Source organism: Seriola dumerili, unplaced genomic scaffold (genome assembly GCF_002260705.1).
Source record: "Seriola dumerili isolate Sdu_G_001 unplaced genomic scaffold, Sdu_1.0 BDQW01000017.1, whole genome shotgun sequence".
NCBI lineage: Eukaryota > Metazoa > Chordata > Actinopteri > Carangiformes > Carangidae > Seriola > Seriola dumerili.
The window spans coordinates 15,270,118-15,287,859 of NW_019174272.1; the positions used below are offsets into that span (position 1 = coordinate 15,270,118).

Sequence of the window (17,742 nt, forward strand, 5' to 3'; positions counted from 1 at the left end):
CCAAAGTGAAGAGCATTAGAGTTTATTTCAGATCAACCCACAAGAGATGCCGGCAGATAACACCTCTGCACGACCGCCTGCAGAGAAGCCGAACAGAAATCAAGAGTGCCCGAGACAGAAAGTCTCCTGGCAAACTCCACCAGAGCTGAACCGCTGAGACACCGGCAGAATCCGTCATCGTGATAACGGGACACGGCCTCCAGGAGAATCCACCTAGATCCCACAGCCACCTGGGTTCCAGCCGAGGGTCTTTAGCTACAGCGCAACTCACAGTAGGCCAGTATTAACACTGCTCATTACTGGGTTGATGTCGAAATATAGCAATATTTAATCATCAAACTTAATTTGTAGATGTAGTATCATTAGCTGTATAGCCATAGTGTATAGCCATAACATATTCTCTCCTACCATTGCCAACTCATCACACTGCTCATTTCATTATTATTTTCATCTTTATTCTTCTCTATTATTTATTACACCTTGCATTTACTCTGTAGATAGTAGTTTAGTTAATAAACTCCTTTATTTACACCCAGTTGTTGTCCTGTCGTATTCTTTTGATGTAGAGACTGGAGATCCATTGAATCGAGAAGTCATGGCTTCCGATATGAGATTGATAAATTTGGCAATGAAGTAATTCATTGTTGTCCTCCTAGAGGACTGGTGCCCCATTTCAACGAGAGTAAATTCTAAAATATGGCATTAACGCTACATAAATAAACACCACTAAAAACAGAAATATTAAACAATAATACCTTATTTTCACTTTTTAAGAAAATGTAGCATCCCTGTTTTAGACAAACAGCCTGACTCACACAATATAAGGTTGATTTCTTCATGAATGTCAGTGTGATTTTGAATTTTTTATATATTTTTTTAAACTTTTGGATCATAACCAAATAAATTCCACTATGTCAGTCCACCTTTGCTGAAATAATCTATTTCTCCTCTTGTGTGCTTCATGCTCATGTTATGATTTGCTGACACTTATGCAAAAACCTCTCAACCTATGAATAACAATAAGTATATATGCAACTATTTATATGAAGCTACAGGGCAGTGTTTCACCTGTCGTGAGTCTTGAGGCCTTCACTGACAAATTCATTCATAAAAAAAACTAATGAAAATGCATCAATGCAATTTTGCTGACAAGACAAATGAATAAATTTTAAATTGCATTTAAATTTACATTTTACAGCCAATTATTTTACTGCTGAACTCGAACACAGTCCATCCACCTGCCTGCAGCTCAAGAACCCATACTGCAACCACTAAACTCAATTTTGAATATATGCACACTCCACAGACTGTATCTGCTGCTGCTGGTACAAGCTTTCAACACATGAATATCAACAGAATCCTAAATTGTACCCACAGTCAGAGCTGCATTCAAATAGTTTTGTTTTGCCTCTGAGAACTGGCAGCTCTTCAATGTGTCAATCAAAAAAATAATGAGGCACATCTGATCCAGCGTTCAGTTTTATTCCAGTTCCAGCATTCCCCTCTCATTTCTCTCATCTCACTGACACCAGAGTCTTGGCCAATTAAGCTGATTGAAGCACCATGGAGTCCAATCAGGGAGGGGCCCTGTCTGGCATCTGGAGTCACTGGGTCAACGGTTTACTATTCCTCCTCTCAGCGGGTGAGAGATGAACTGCGGTGCAGGAAATTAGCATGGGAAATGTATGTTTACTCATGTATATCAAACACCTCTGAAAAGCCCTTGCACTGGAAGGAGTGCAACTGCATGATAATAAAAAGAAAGAAAAATGGGTGTTTTATTCTCCTCAGTAAGCTCTTTTATTCAAACATCAGACTCTTCTTAAAAGAAGCTTTTTTCTTTTTCTCTTTGGCTTTGACTGGAAACGTGTCAAAACCATTGCATTCTAATGTTTGAAGAAAAGTGAAGTGCTGAGGGCAGATTGAGGAGGATTTTCACAGTAAGTCACTCAGTTTTCTCAATGACAATTATAATAATAATAATAATAATAATAATAATACTTTTAGTATTTTATTGCCAGATTTAAAGTTAAAGTCTTCAGGTCCTGTCAGTAATTGGTCAGATCTAAACCTCAAATGAAAAGGAGGTTTACACAAGTCAAACAGATTCAGCATGGTCGGTGGTGAACATTTGGCTTGTTGACATCTGCTTCCCAGACAAGCTCACTCAACTATAATAAGTGACTATGGGATGGGACTTCTGGCTCAGCGGGACATGGCGTAAGTTGCAAATCAGAGAGCTTCTGCAGACATTTTTGTTGTCATTAGGCACATTTTGTTTCCCTTTTATGTATTAAGTTTTATGTCACTTTAATTTAACGTTGTTACTTTGGTATTCCAGTACTAAAATGTCGCAAAAGATTAATAAGGGGGGTAACTCCTCTCAATCACACCTGCAGCCTGCTGCAAATGAGGCCTCTTCGCCCCACAGTAGCTCTGCTCCTCCTGCAGAGGCAACTGGCCAGCCGCCTCCCACAACAGATGTCATTGCACTCAACTGAACTTCTCTTCGCTCTCCATGATGACATTGCAGCAATATTTTAAACAGAGCTACAGGCAGTTTTAGGTGATAATCTTTCGTCTATTAAGACAGAACGGCTTGCTTTGAAAACAAACATTTCCACTATGCAATCAGACTTTGCGGGACTCAAGGGCACCGTGACAGAAATGGAGCATACTTTGTCTTACTTGTTACTCTTCAAAACAGGGTGGAACATTTATCTAAAGAACTGGTCAAGCTGGAAAATAAATGTGAGGATTTGGAGTCCAGGGCTCGCCGTCAGAATATTCGGATTATTGGTGTCCCGGAGGATGACCTTGCCTCTTCATCTGCAGCCAATGTTTCTTAACTTCTGATGGTGGCTTTCACCCTTGAGAAGGAGCCACTTGTGGACAGAGCCCATTGTGCTCCGTTGCCTAAACCAAACCCGGTGAGCGCCCCCATGCTATAGTTGAGAGGCTCCACTATTACACGGACTGCGCTCATATCCTTAGGAAGGCAAGAGAGCTTCAATGGATAAAGCTGCGAAACACACCGCCACATTGGCATGGGCCCGCGCTGCTTTCAGTGATGTCCCACGACAACTTTGAGATATGGAGGGAGTCAGATTCGGTCATCATCCAGCCCAGTTGCGCATTCCTCATGGAGGTGTGCAACGGGACTTCACGTCGCCGGAGGAGGCTGTCATCAGGACTATAACCAACTAACCAAGTAGCAACTGCACTATTATTTGTGATGCTAGTTTTAACCTCATATCCTTTAAGACTGATCCACGTCTCTGGGCCAGTGAGTCTACTCATATAGCATGCCATGAGACTTTTTTTTAGTTATATTGATTTATTGAGGTAATAAATGTCTTTGGCTACATAGGGGCAAGGGCACTATTGCCCACTGTTTTTGTTATTTCAACATTATTCATTCTTTTTTTCTCACTATTATCATATTCAATATTGGGATGAGTTGTTTTCACTCATTGACTACGTATATGCTACCTACTTCAAAACGTTTCACTCTGTATAGGGCCAGTTCTGTTTATCTAGATTGCAATAATGTGATTCTTTAAAAGTGAAATAGAGGACTCTATGGTAGTTTGAATACTCTTGTGCTTTATTGCCTATTGCTGTTGTCTTTATACTCCATGGTGTATTTTTTCAATAGTGACTGTACTGATTCACATGAATGTTTTTTTGTGTGTGTGCCTTACACTTAATGTTTAAAGTTCACTACTCTGCGAGTTTTTCCCTGTTAGATTTAGCTACATAGTTGAAAGCACCACTCTTTGGAGGATGGCTCCTATTGGAGTCTGCACGGCTGTTCCTATAGTTTGGGGATTGGAACACTTAATGTGTGGGAGGGTGGTGGGTGTGGGCGGACTGTTGGTGTTGAGTCTCTGTATTTATTTATTTACTTATTTCTATTTTCTTTATTCATTTTTTTTGTTTACTTTTCCCTTCCCTATCTTCCTTTCTCTCTCCTGTTTTGGGGGGAGTCCGTCACTTGCCTTTCCCTTGCTTTGCCTTTCAGTCAAGTTACAGCTTAAATGACCAATACTAATTCTGAAAAGTCAGACAGTGGATTTTGTATCAGGTTCTTGAGTTGGAATGTTAAGGGATGACTAATACAGTTAAGCGGTCTAAGATTTTCTCTCATCCAAAACGTTTAAATGCTGACATAGTATTTCTACAGGAAACAAACCTCCATGAAAGAGATCAAATCAGACTCAGATGTCCATGGGTGGGTGAAGTCTTCAACTCAGCTTTCAACTCTAAAGCTAGAGGAGTAGCCATTTTGTTTAATAAAAAGGGTCCAATTTACACCCTCTAGAATCATAGCTGATAAAAATGGCAGATATTTGATTACTGCAGGTAGTTTATGCTATAACCCTGTATTGTTGGTGAATATATATGCTCCAAATTTTGATGATCCAAATTTTACGGATCGATATTGGGTGGCGATCGGAACTGTGTTATTGCCCACATCTTGGACCGTTTGAATCCCCGAACTCTGGCCCATTCCTTCATGTCCAATCGATCTTAGACTTTATGCTCAAAAATGGCTTTGCTGATCCCTGGAGATGTCATAGTCTGCAAGCTAAGGAATTTTCTTTTTATTCACATGTTCACCCGTCATATTCCTGCATTGATTTTTTTTTATTCACTTATTTATTTATTTTTTATTGATAGTTTGCTTACTTCCAAAGTGACTTCCTCTGAATACCATCCTATTGTCATTTCAGATGCTCCTGTAACAGATGTTGGTAGGACCCAGTTGCAGCACAACACATCACAGGTACGATTGGTAATGATTTTTATTAGCAAGAATGAGGATGAGCAGGTTAGCAGCAGTATGGTTTAGAGTTATACATGTGAGTAGTCTCTTGTGGTCTGGGGTGGGCCTGGGGGCTGGGGCAGGAGGACCATGAGTCAGGTGAGTGAAACGAGGTCACTGAGCACACACACACAGAGAGAGAGAGGAAAGTTTGTGGGGAAGCAACAGTACCGTTAGGGAGCAGGCCGGAGACGTCAGGGAGGCAGGAGAATCAGAACCGGGTGAGCAGACAGTGGGGCAGACGAACCAGGAAGGAGCAGGCAGGCTGGTAATCAAAGCCAGACGAAGGATCAGGAAACCAGCAGGGAAGCACTCACGTTGCGACATTGGAGCTGGAGAACGCCAAATAGCCACAGGAACAGGCGGACAGGGACCAGGAAGCGCACAGGCAGAACTCCTGGTCAGGGACAGAAGGCTGAGGCGTTTACCAGGGCAGAGATGAGGCAGGATGGTCAGGGATGAGCAGAGTCGATACCGGGAAGTCAGTCCATAGAAAACCGCTGGAAAGTCTTGCATGAGTACTAAGAACAATCTGGCTTGATTGGAGATGGAGTGCAGCTGGGGGGCAACAGGTGAGGACAGTGAGGCTGATGAGGAGGTGTGGCAGAGTGGAACAGAGGCAGGGTGAGTGGAAAAGCACTGAGAAGCAGAGCAGGCTGTGACAGCTCCTGTAAGTGTAAATGTTGCATCCTCAATTGATGACTTTGCTATCAATAAAAATGATTCTGTCTCTTCTTCTTTGTTATGGGAATCACTTAAAGCATATGTATGTGGGCAAATTATTTCCTATTCAACATATTCTAGTAAGGCTAAATTGCATGCACTAACAACTAGAATCCAAGATACAGACAGACAAAAAGGGCAACAACTATTTTTTAACATTTGAACGCTCTTGAATGTAATTTTCTCTAAACATTCTTCTCTAACTCCTGAAGTAGTTTTTGCACTCAAGTCAGAAAAGGCGTTTGATCGAGTCGAATGGAACTATCTTTTTGCAGTGCTGCACAAGTTTGAATTTGGGAACAGATTTATATAATGGATTTAACTTCTATACACCTCCCTCCAGGAAAGCGTCCACACCAATGACACTTGATCGAATTATTTTACATTGTCACATGGCACCAGGCAGGGTTGTCCTCTTTCCCCTAAGGTCTCTTTCTCTTTTCCATGGTATGTCCCAGGCTGGTGTTGAGCTGAAATTGTCGCTTTATGCAGATGACCTGCTTCTATATATATCAGATCCACTGGCTAGTATGCCACCAATCTTGTCCTTGTTGAAGAGGTTTTGCTCCTTGTCAGGTTATAAAGTTAATTTCCTTAAGAATGAATGCTATCCTATATATTCATTGGCTCTGTTACTTAAACAATTTGACTTTCCCTTCAAACTCAGCTCATCAGGGTTTAGATATCTTTACTTTACCTTCTCTCTTTTCTGCTAATTTCTCTCCCTTGGTCACCCAGGTCAAGGCAGACTTCCAGAGGTGGAGGTCTCTGCCTTTATCATTGATAGGAAGTGTGTGTGTGGTCAAAATGAATGTCTTGCCTAGATTTCTTTTTTTGTTTCAATGTATACCTATGTTTTGGCCCAAATATTTTTTCAAATCTGTGGACCAAATTGTCACGGCATTTTTGTGGGGTGGGAAGGCACCTAGAGTGAGGAAATCTTCACTGCAAAAATTTTAATTTAGCTGCGGACTTTCTTTATCCAATTTTATGCTCTACTATTGGTCAGCACATATTCATAAATTGAGTTATTGGTCTCAGTCTCCAGAGGTGCTGTGGTGCTGTCTACCCTTAGGATTTGGTTTCAGTTTAGGCGCCATTTTAAGTTTATGTCAGCCTCCACGATGATGCCATTAGTGAAGAATCATTTTTTTCCCCCGTCATCCTCTGATGCCACCTATGTGCTGTGGCAGAGCCGAGTTGTTTAGAGACCTCTACAAAGATGGAACTTTTGCTAGTTTTTCAGATCTATCCTCTGACTTTAGTTTGCCTGTATCAAATTTGTTTTGTTACTTTCAAGTTACACTGTGCCTCCTCTCACTTTCCATGCTTCCCTTCCCTCCCCGCTGACCAGCCATGGGAAGACCTTTTGACTCTAAAACCACATCAGAAATCACTTATACCCAAGATGTATGAACAACTCTTGACTTTCAATCTTCATTCTGATGCTAAGACTAGGGTTGCTTGGGAGCAAGAACTGGGGGTAGTTTTCACAGATCAGAGGTGGGATGAGGCTATAAATAGAATACGTTGAGGTACACCTTGTGCAAGACTACTACTGATACAATTTAAAGAATTACACACAGTTCACCTGTCAAAATCTTGTTTATCCGAAATCTATCCAAATGTTGTAGACCAATGTATAATTTGAGTCGTATGTTTTTCTTTTGTCCCAGACTTCAGAAGTTTTGGACAGATTATTTTGTGACTTTGACAAAGGTTCTGGGAATCAATATAAAGATGAGCACTTTTGTAGCGATATTTGGGTTCTCTGTTGATTCTTCTCATTTTAATTCCTCACAGTTAGACATATTAACCTTCACCCCCCTCTCCCATGGATATCTTCTAAGGCACTGAATACCATCATCAGATCCCTGTACTCCTCTTCCTGCCCATTCCTGCTGCTCATCACTGTCCCTGAGACACAGTTACCCAGCCTGATATACTGTGGTCATCTTGTCACGTAATCCACAATGGATCCCCACGTGAAGCAGGGATCCACCCCCATCCCCTCCAGCTTGTTTTTAAGAATGGGGCGTTGGATGGTGTTAAATGCACTTGAGGAATCAAATAACATAATCCTCATATAACTACCTGGCTCATCCAAGTAAGAATGGCCCCGGTGGAGCATGTAAAGGATGGCATCATCCACTCCAATATGTTCTTTGTAGGCGAAATGTAGGGGGTTAAGTGCATGTTCAACCTGTGGCTTCAAAAGGTGGAGAAGCAGCTGCTCCAGGGGCTTCATGATGTGTGATGTTATCTCAGCCGGTCGCCCTACTTTAGGGACCAGAACAAAACATGTTTTCCACAGGACTGGGACCCTCCCTGTTTGTAGACTTAAGTTAAAGATCCTCTGGAGAGGCTCAGCCAGCTGGGCTGCACAGTCCTTTAACAGCCTCGGATACACACCATCCAGGCCTACTGCCTTTCCAAGACGTTTGCCTCTTGAACTCTGCCCTCAACTCCTCCGTTCTAAATGACAGGAGACCTGACCTCAGTGTGGAGAGAGTTGCAGCTTCCTCTCTACTTTCTTTTTTGTAGTCCTCTCTCACCTGCTTTATTAATTTCCTCTTCAGCTCATGTTGCACACACCTGGGCTTCTCCCTGTCTCCATCCCTGAAGGCCTCCTTTTTCTGGTTGAGGAGGGTCTTGATGTTACTGGTTATCCAAGGTTTGTTGTTTGGAAAGCAGTGTACAGTCGTTGCTGGTATTACAGTGTCCATACAGAAGTTAATGTAGTCCAATGGTACATTCAACCATTCTGTCAATGCAGGGTCCTTGCTTTTATCATTTTCCTGTGACTCCAACAATATCATTTTCCTGTGACTCCAAATATATATGGCCTCTGGGGTCCAGTTCCTGAATGAGTGGGTGGTTGCAGCCTGCCTCAGTGAACAGGGCTTGTAGGAAGGCTGAAGAAAAAACAGATAATGATCTTGTCTGTCAAGTGGTGGTAAAGCTGAAGCAGTGTAGGCCTCCTTGACGTTTGCATAAAACACAACAGGCGTTTCTGTTCACGTGTACTGCAGTGAAGCCGGGTAAATCCACACAACGGTCAGGAGTGTTGTCGATTAACCAGGTCTCCGTGAAACACATGAGACTACACTCATTATATGCTCGCTGGTTCTTCACAAGTGCCTCCAGTTCATCACACTTGTTAGCCAGGGAGTTGACATTTCCTATGAGGATTGATTGTAGAAAAGGCTTATATCTCCATCTCCTAGCCTTTAGCTTAGCCCCAGCTCTGCATCCACGGCGGGGCTTCTTCAGCTCAGCCGGTATGTGATGTTTAATTCCATATCTGGTAAACTTTAAAGCCAGGAGTTCTTCCTTTGTGTACATTACTTTCTCCATTGTCAGACGAAACAACAATGTAGAATAAAAAACATCAATCGACAAAAAATATAATAATATATACAAATATATTGCAAACAAACTACGAGCTATGCGGACTTGATGCCACTTGTTGCCAGTGTATAATTTTGCTGCGTCATACTTCTATGTAGAAAAATGATTGAAATGTTAAATGGGTCACAAGACTGGAGAATCTTTTGGGTTGAATCTGTATTTTGACAACAATTACGGTTTGCACAAAATTGCAGTTTACATTTTGTGTAATTTTTAGACCGTTTCAGATTTTTATAATGGATGTGTATTACACGGAAGGTTTACAGCTAGAGTGGATAACATCATTGCTAGAGTGGGAGAAACTCTAGAACTCCTCTGAAAAAATTCTGTTTAACTCGTCCTTACGGCCACGTATTCAGTCTTGCTTACAACAGTCTTAACACATCATGGCTTCCTTGGTAGTAAAGAAATTCATGCTGTTTCATAGAAAATGTCTACCCAAGCACAGAGTCTTACATAATTTAAATAGTGAGCCTCAAAGTGATGGGAGTACCCTCCACCTCTGCTATTGACTGCAATACAAATTCAGGAGCTGATTTCCAGAGAAAAGCAGAAGTGACCCTTTTTTGTAACTTGCTCCTGTGTCCACATTTTTGAGTCTAGAAATACCAAAGCCAGACAATCTGTGCATAAAGGTCTTGTGCCACTCATGGTTCACTCATGATTCTGATAGGAGTTACTGTTTTTTTTTAGAAATAGCAGTTGTTTGAGAGGCTCGCTGAGCCAAAATCTCACTCAGATCTGTCTTCCAGATAGACACAGGTGTTCAAAACAGCTTGTTAAGAGACTCTTTGATCTCTGTGATGTTTATGAACACAGCCACCCACACACACACACAGACACACACACACACACACACACACACACACGCACACACACACTACTTACACAGTATCCGGGTAGAAATGGACAAAGCTGATTTTTATTGGCTAATTAGACTCTTACCGTTATTACTCTCAAGTATGAGAGCATCTATAAGGCAAATCAGCACTGTGTTTGTGTGTCTCATCCTGTCTTTCCATGATTGTAAGGACAATTTTGTCAAGAACCCATTTTTGTACATGTATCTACACACATTTATTAATAGACACACAAACCATCTCCACCTTTGAATATTCACCTTATAAAAAAATCATCATTATAGCATCTAATTTTTCAAAGCACTGTATTTCAAATAATATGAGCTGCTTTTTTGACTATTTTAGCATCGTAGTGAGGTGACTTAGTAGTTTTCCCTCCGATCCCATTTTCAAGTTTAATCTTAAAAGCTGTTGTCTGCCTAGGGAGACAGAGTAGTTTGTGTGTGCATGTTTCCCTCCTCCCACTGGTGGCCACAGTCGCCAGTGGCAACCAGTGTCTCAGCAGGTCCTACTTAGCACCTTGCCAGAAATGTGAAAAGCTGATTCTGATTGGCTAATTAGACTAATTAATTTCTTGGCCTTTTAACTCAGGTATGAGAGTAACTTTAAGGTAAATATACACAATATATTTGCATGCACTATGTGCGTGTTGATGTCTGGTTATTTTGGGTTAAAATTTGGCTGGTCCTGAGAACTTCAAAGGGCTATTTGAAGGTTAAGCTTATGCAGTTGTCAACACTATGCACACACATACATTAAAAGACACACTAACACCATCACCACCATATGGATATTAACTGTATAAGTGTCTCAACCTGGTAACACAAGCTTTTTGGGGGCTTATGGTAGACACCTCTACTGCGAGACACACAAACACCATCTTACTTTTTGATATTCACCTTCAAAATAAAAGTCTTAATCAGGTAAAAAGAACTTACTGGAGGTTCTGTTGGGCAGCTCCCACTACACTCAAAAGCATACACAGACACAAACACACATATTGACAGAAACACACAAACACGTTGTCCACAATTTTGTTTAACCTTCAAAATAAAAGTCTTAACATGGTAAGAGTAAATTATTGGCCCTAACACCATCAGTGTGAGGTTATTTTGGCCAGTCGTAACAGCTTCAAATAGCTTTTTGAGAGACACCTGCAGTGACTGAGGTCAGTGTCAGGATAAGTCTCTACGACATGAATGAAACTGAAAGTAACGTCCTTTGTACAGATTGAAACATGAGGAGTGAAGTACACGCACCAAGCAGCAGGCACATTCAAAATTGGATATCTGCTTCATTATGCAAATGAGGGGGTTGTCCTCAATTACATCATGGAGTAAACATTTCACCTACTGGTTGATCGACATCAGAGTGCATCGGTGAACCATACTGCAAGCTTTGCCCTGACATGGCTAGGTTCACAACAGCCATATTAATTCATCTAACAAGTCATTTCTTTATTTACTTTTGATTTTGGCAGTTTCAGTCCTATATACGTCCCCCCAAAAAGTAAAGCAATTACGTAATTAGAGGGAAAATTTATTCTCCTCTCCTCAGAAGTAATTTAGAAAACAAAATAAAAGAACTATGCAAACAACTCAAAACTCCACAGAACACACCTGGAATCAATTGTATATTTGTATATATTTGTGTATATATATACTTACTGACAAATAGAACTGAACTTCTCCTCTAAAAGCTGAGATATAGGAACTAAATCAGGCAAAGTTCTAGCAAACCAAATTTTCTTTGGGATGGTAGCTGGTCAAGGTCAATCACCTCCCCTGTCCCCCCATATTAACACTGCTGCCATAAAAGATCCAACTCTTCCCTCTAGTTACTGTCTCATAAACACTGACATCTCAGCTAGAAACAATAACCAAACTAACTTCTTGAGGGATGACATTCGATGAACATCAGTAGACTCCTACACTTAATAAACATTTCACAATGTGATAAAGACAATCAGTTTCACTAGATTCAGAAAAAGCATTTGATAAAGTCAGCTGGATTTTCCTCTTCACAGTTTTACAAAAGCTAGGTTTCAAAGAGTTGTTTGTTCACTGGATTAAAAACCCTATGTAACACATTCATGACCACTGTCATCACATCACAAAGGTTACACTGTAGGCTGCCCAATCTTCCCTAATTTTCATTGAACCCCTTGCTTGTGCCATCCAACAAAATCTGCTATATAGTAATGACATTTCACTCTATCTTCAAGATCCACAAAACTCATTGCAATAAGTAATTAACCTAATAACCTTTTCACAAATCTTAGAAGGGGGTGTAGCGATATAACGAGACTGTCCTCCAGTAAAAGAATTTGCCATAGGTTGTCTGTGCAACAGCTTATTATGACCCATGGTCACATTTTGTTGTTAGGTGACATCTAGTGGTCATTGTAATTATGATGGTAGCAAAGGGAAAGGTGCGGTGACATAGTATAAAGAGAGACAAAGTCTATGTCATGAGGAGGTTGTGGTGGATCGATGGGTCAACAAAGCAGCAGCTATCACTAATTGTACGTCCTCTTACTGTATTTCTTTTCCTGAACCAGAGGGACAAGATAGGGGGTTTCCATTGTCACCTTTGCTTTTTGCAATGGTAATTTAACCACTGGCATCTTCTATACGAGAAAATACAAATGTTAAAGGAGTGAAGATTAATAATAATGAACATAAAATATCCCTATATGCAGATGACAAAATTGCAAGTCTTGCCCTTTTAACTGGACACCAGGGGGGTTTAAATACTTAGGAATAAACAACACCACAGGTAGAGAATCTATTTAAAGACAATTATATCCCTCTCATAGATAAGATCAAAATAGATCTGTGTAAATGGTCCACTTTACCACCGTTCTTGTTAGGAAGAATAAATGTTACAAGAATGAATGTCCTCCCAAGACTTAACTTCCTTTTCCAAATGTTACCATGTTATGTATCTGCTGCATTTTTTAAATCTCTGAGCAAAGATATTTCAAAATTAATCTGGTGTAATAATAAGCCAAGGATTGGTTTATAACCCTCATGAAATCGGAGTCCATGTGGGGTCTTGTTCTCTCGAACCTCCAATATTACTTTTGGTCAGCCCAATTAAGGAATTTAGGATCATGGTCGTTGGGGAGATGTGACTCACTGTGGTTCCAGGTGGAAGCCAACATTTTTCATCCTTTACCTCTAGATTCTCTTATATTCATAAAATAAAAATATAAAAAAAATAAAAAAATGTATCATTATTTCACTGTTTTCTTTTTTTTTAAAGTATATTTTTTGGGGCGTTTTTATGCCTTTATTGATAGTGCAGTAGAGAGAGACAGGAAATGGGGAGGCAAAGAGAGGGGGATATGACATGCAGCAAAGGCCGTCCGATGCGGGACTCGAACCGGGGCCAACTGCAGCGAGGACTGTAGCCTCTATACATGGGAAGGAACATTCATTCATATGTTTTGGCAATTCAGTTTGTTAAATCGTTTCTGGAACTCAATTCACTCCTTCTCCACAGCAGTCTAAAAAATTAAATTTGATTTAAAACCTTGTTTTTATTTACTAAATTATATGCCTGATTTTCATAGGGATAAAAAAAATGCAGAATATGAATAACTATACCACACTGAACAAGAAATGCATACTCATATTTTGGAAAAATGAATCTCAAATTTTTGCCTTGAGAGAGAATAACTTTGGAAAAATATAATTGTGATTGTATTTTTCAGGACCTGTGGTCACTAATTTCTGGTTTAGAAAATTTTTCTAGAAATGACCAATAATAAATCTGGACAGTATTTGGTAATGAAATACTGTGCATGAACAGTTATTTCATCATGAATTATTGATATGTGATGTTGCTATTAGCTACAATTCGGTTTTCTATTTTTTTCTGCTGAGGCATACCTCAGTATATATATGTGTTGGTGTGTGTGTGTAGTGTGTATGTTTGTATATATATATTGTTGTCGTGTGTGTGTGTGTGTGTGTGTGTGTGTATATACGAATGCTGCGTTTTGTTTGCTGGGGTGGAGGGAAGGGATGTGAAGTGTGGAGATGTTCAGTGTGTGTGGGAAGTGTGGAGATGGAGAAAAAAAACAAAAACAAAGTTAACCACGCTGTTATTATTGTAACCATGACAACAAAGATCTGTTGAATAAGTACTTATTTTAACCCAAATCAAGATTTTTTCCTTAGCCTAACCAAGCCATGATTGTTAATATAGTAACCATGACAACCAAGGCTCAATATGCCTGCCACTGTAGGGGCACTATTTCAGGAGACACTCCTATGGGTTGTATCAAAAGGTTGGAACAAACAACCTATATGGTTGTTCGGGCTGGATGACTGGTTGGATTTAACTGTGGTATTGATGTTGTGTTAATAATTCACATATAACAATATTGTGATGGTGTTTTTACTATTTATTAGGTTTAACAGAAAATTCAATGCACACTCTGAGAACTGACTGAGATAACTACATCCTTTACTACACAATATCAGAGGAATGAAAATGTCACCCATTGTGATGGATTATTACAACCACTGTATTAATACTGTGTAGTTCTGTGCAGCAGGAACAAAGCGAGACGGGCCCTAAAGTCAGATTATAAATCACAACCAACAAGTAACAGTCTGCAGGAGCCAAGCCTAAATTATCCTAAATTATTCATGTGAATCTCAATGAGGCTACTATCAGCAGGAAAAACACGTATTACTTATGTAAATCCTTAGTGGCAAAAAGTACGAGCTGTTTTATAACAGATGTAGCCTGAACTGTCAACTTCCTGCATGACAGAACATACTGATACCCCCAACACCAGCACATGGCCTCATTCACTCCATCACTGCTTCTTTCTACCTGTTCATTTATGTTACCAGCAGTTTTCACTCATGTAGTGTTGCAGACGAGAGGAACAAGAAGCTTTACCAACATGCTACAGTGGCCCTGAGAGCTCAACATACTGCAACTTAAGAAAACACATGCAAATAGACAAATTCAGAATCTTCATAAATTTAACAACACGTGTAGCAAGTCAAGTCAAGTTCATTTTTATTTGTATAGCGCCAATTCACAACAGAAATTATCTCAAGGTACTCACAACACAAGCAGATACACAAACGTGCTGCAAGTAGCACCACTGTTTCCAGGGGACACTAAAAAGTAATGAACCCAGCTAGGACACACTTGCACAGATCTATTATAATACATCCATGTGCACTTGTTCAGTTCCCAGTCAGGTTCATCACTTTTTCGTGTCCCCTGGAAACACTTCCGTTGTCATCTGTTCTACTTTTGGTGTGTTTGTGTATTAGCAATGTGTGTGTTGTCAAACTGATGAAGACAGCGTGTGTTTTGTCCATTTGCATGTGTTTCATTTAGCTTCAGTGCATTGAGCTCTCAGGGCCACCATAACCACACAAAGGTTCACATCCCAATTAACGTCAGCTACAGTAATTAAGTTTTCATTAGGATGATGGGAACAGGTAAATGATAAACATGATCCTAAGTGGTTTGAGCTGTGGTTGATATTTAAATATTAAATATACAGTGGACACATAAGTTTAGTTCTCATCATCTGTTCCATAATGTTCTTTACTGGAACAGTTCTTTTGATTAATATTCAGAATTAGTGGTCTTTTGTGCAACAGGTCAAACAGAAACCCAAATGGACAGTGAGGCATCAACTAACCCCTAAAGTCTTAGACCTCAAGTTTCTCTGCAGTAAACCAGCAACAATGGTGTGTGGTGTGAAGTGTTGTGATCTCAATGTTGGTGAGTTAAGAGCAATCCTGTCATGGTTTTCTTTGACAGGAATATTTCTGTTGGCTCTTTGGACTTTGTTCGTCCCTTTGGTCATTGGTTAATTTCTTGTTCTATTTTGTAATTTCTTCGCCTGTGTGTCTTGTGGTTATTTTACTTCTCCTCTTTATCCTGTTTTTTGTGATTGTCTGCCCTACGATAATGTGCTTCACCTGTGATCAATCACCTGTGCCTCCCTTGTGTGTATTTATTCCCTGTGCTCCCTGTTTTACTCTGTTGTAATTAGTTTGGATTTTTGAATTTCCCTTTGTCTTTTGTTCCTGTGTACCCAATGTTTTTTGGCCTTTCTGTTTTGCTTCTGTTTTGTCTGTTAAGTTCTCAGTATTTGCCTAGTTTTGGATTGCTCATTGGATTGGTGTTGGCTGCATTTGGGTTTCCTTAAAACCTTACTCACCAACATAGCATGAAGTTATTGAACATATGAATTGGCTATGAAGAAAACAATACAATCATATATTCTTGAGAGGAATGCAAAAAAGGGACAATTTTACATTTAAGAACAGTCAGCTGTTTTCGGTCATGTGTGAGCAATGAGACATCAGCTCAGGGGAGGCTGAGGCCCTGGTATTTGACTTGCAAGGAACAAGTCTACATATGTTCACCTCAAGTTTTGGAGTTTTGACCATGTTTCCCCAAAATATAATTTACATTGGACTATATTATAATATACAGTGAAAGTCAAAGGTTTCAGTGCAGCTGCATAAAACCGTTGTTTTCATGATTCATATTTTATTGTGTTAGATGTGCTTATATAAGCTGGACATCAGCAAATTTAATTCAATTATTTAATAAAAATGAATTTTTAATAAATTTTATTTTGTATATATTGTAACACAACAAACCACTCTTAGTGTCCTCTTCATCTATCGTCACATTTATTTCAAAAGCAAGGTGTGCACACACACACACACACACACACACACACACACACACACACGTAGGCACACACACTTCCAAGTAAGTTTCTAGGTAACGTTATTTCTGTGGCTCAGTACTATGAAAAGTCACATTTAACAATCTGCGACACATGGACAATATAACTTTACGTTACTTTGCCAGTTTAAATGCTGGTAGCTAGCTAGCTTAATGATGTAACATTAGGCTAATGTTATCAACGTTACATATTTTGACAGGTTTGACAGGTCAGCATTAACTGAACTCAATACACAATATCAACTTTCCACATCCCCCACAGCCCGTTTACCTTTGCAGAGGAGTTAAAGCCCCACCCCCACTTTTTCAGATATTCCCGCTTGATATTTGGGGGTCTAAGCCCGTTGCTATGATGGGTCGAACACTTCTTCTTCTCTTACTCAGCAAACTAGACATTGCTTCCGCCTGCCGTTAGACTTGAGTACTGCATGTGTAAAATTGAACTCCCAGGTGTAACCGTAAACATACTTTGATGTAAAAATGCGTACAGGTTGGTAAGTCTGGGTATCCCACAGGGCATCCTGACCCCTCCCTACATCTGGAACCACTAGACTAGACCATCAGAAGGACTCATTGTTTCAAGGACAAATTGCTGCCTGTTTCTATTCATGTCTTCATGATGAAATCTCCTGTCCTCTTTAGTTAGGGGGAACATTGTTTGTTTGAGAAACGTGCGATTAAAGATACTGTACCTTCAGGGCACCCCAGTTGTTCACCTGGTATAGCGCATACCACTTAGGCCCAGTCCTTACTGCAGCAGCCATGGGTTCAGGTCCGACCCATGGCCCTTTGCTGCATGTCATCAACTCTCTCTCCCCAACTTTCATGTCACTCCCTCACTGTTCTTATACAATTAAAGGCAAACTGCCCAAAAATAACTTTAAAGATACTGTACCTTCACATTGTCTGGATGGAGACCTCCAGGGTGTTTGTCCATGTACTGGCACAGGTCTGTGTGCTGTAGAATAAAAGCAGATCAGCTCAATATTAATAAAGTAACATGAGGATGCAATGCAATAGCATTGAAGGCATACATATTATCATCCCACATACTTATTATGTGCCTGCAATGCAACAGCATTGAAGGCATATATAATCATTATGTGCCTGCAATGCAACAGCATTGAAGGCATATATAATCATTATGTGCCTGCAGTGCAATAGCATTGAAGG

At 40.1% G+C, this 17,742-nt stretch overlaps 1 protein-coding gene across 2 annotated transcripts in view; it reads right to left on the reverse strand.

Moving 5' to 3' along the window:
* The window catches only part of LOC111227009 (cyclin-dependent kinase 14), a 246,640-nt gene that overhangs the window by 104,583 nt on the left and 124,315 nt on the right, over window positions 1-17,742 (reverse strand). For both annotated transcript variants that reach the window (XM_022752355.1, XM_022752364.1), the window contains one exon: window positions 17,465-17,527. In XM_022752355.1, coding sequence (XP_022608076.1) covers window positions 17,465-17,527 — 63 coding nt within the window. The remainder of the gene's footprint in view (window positions 1-17,464; window positions 17,528-17,742) is intronic.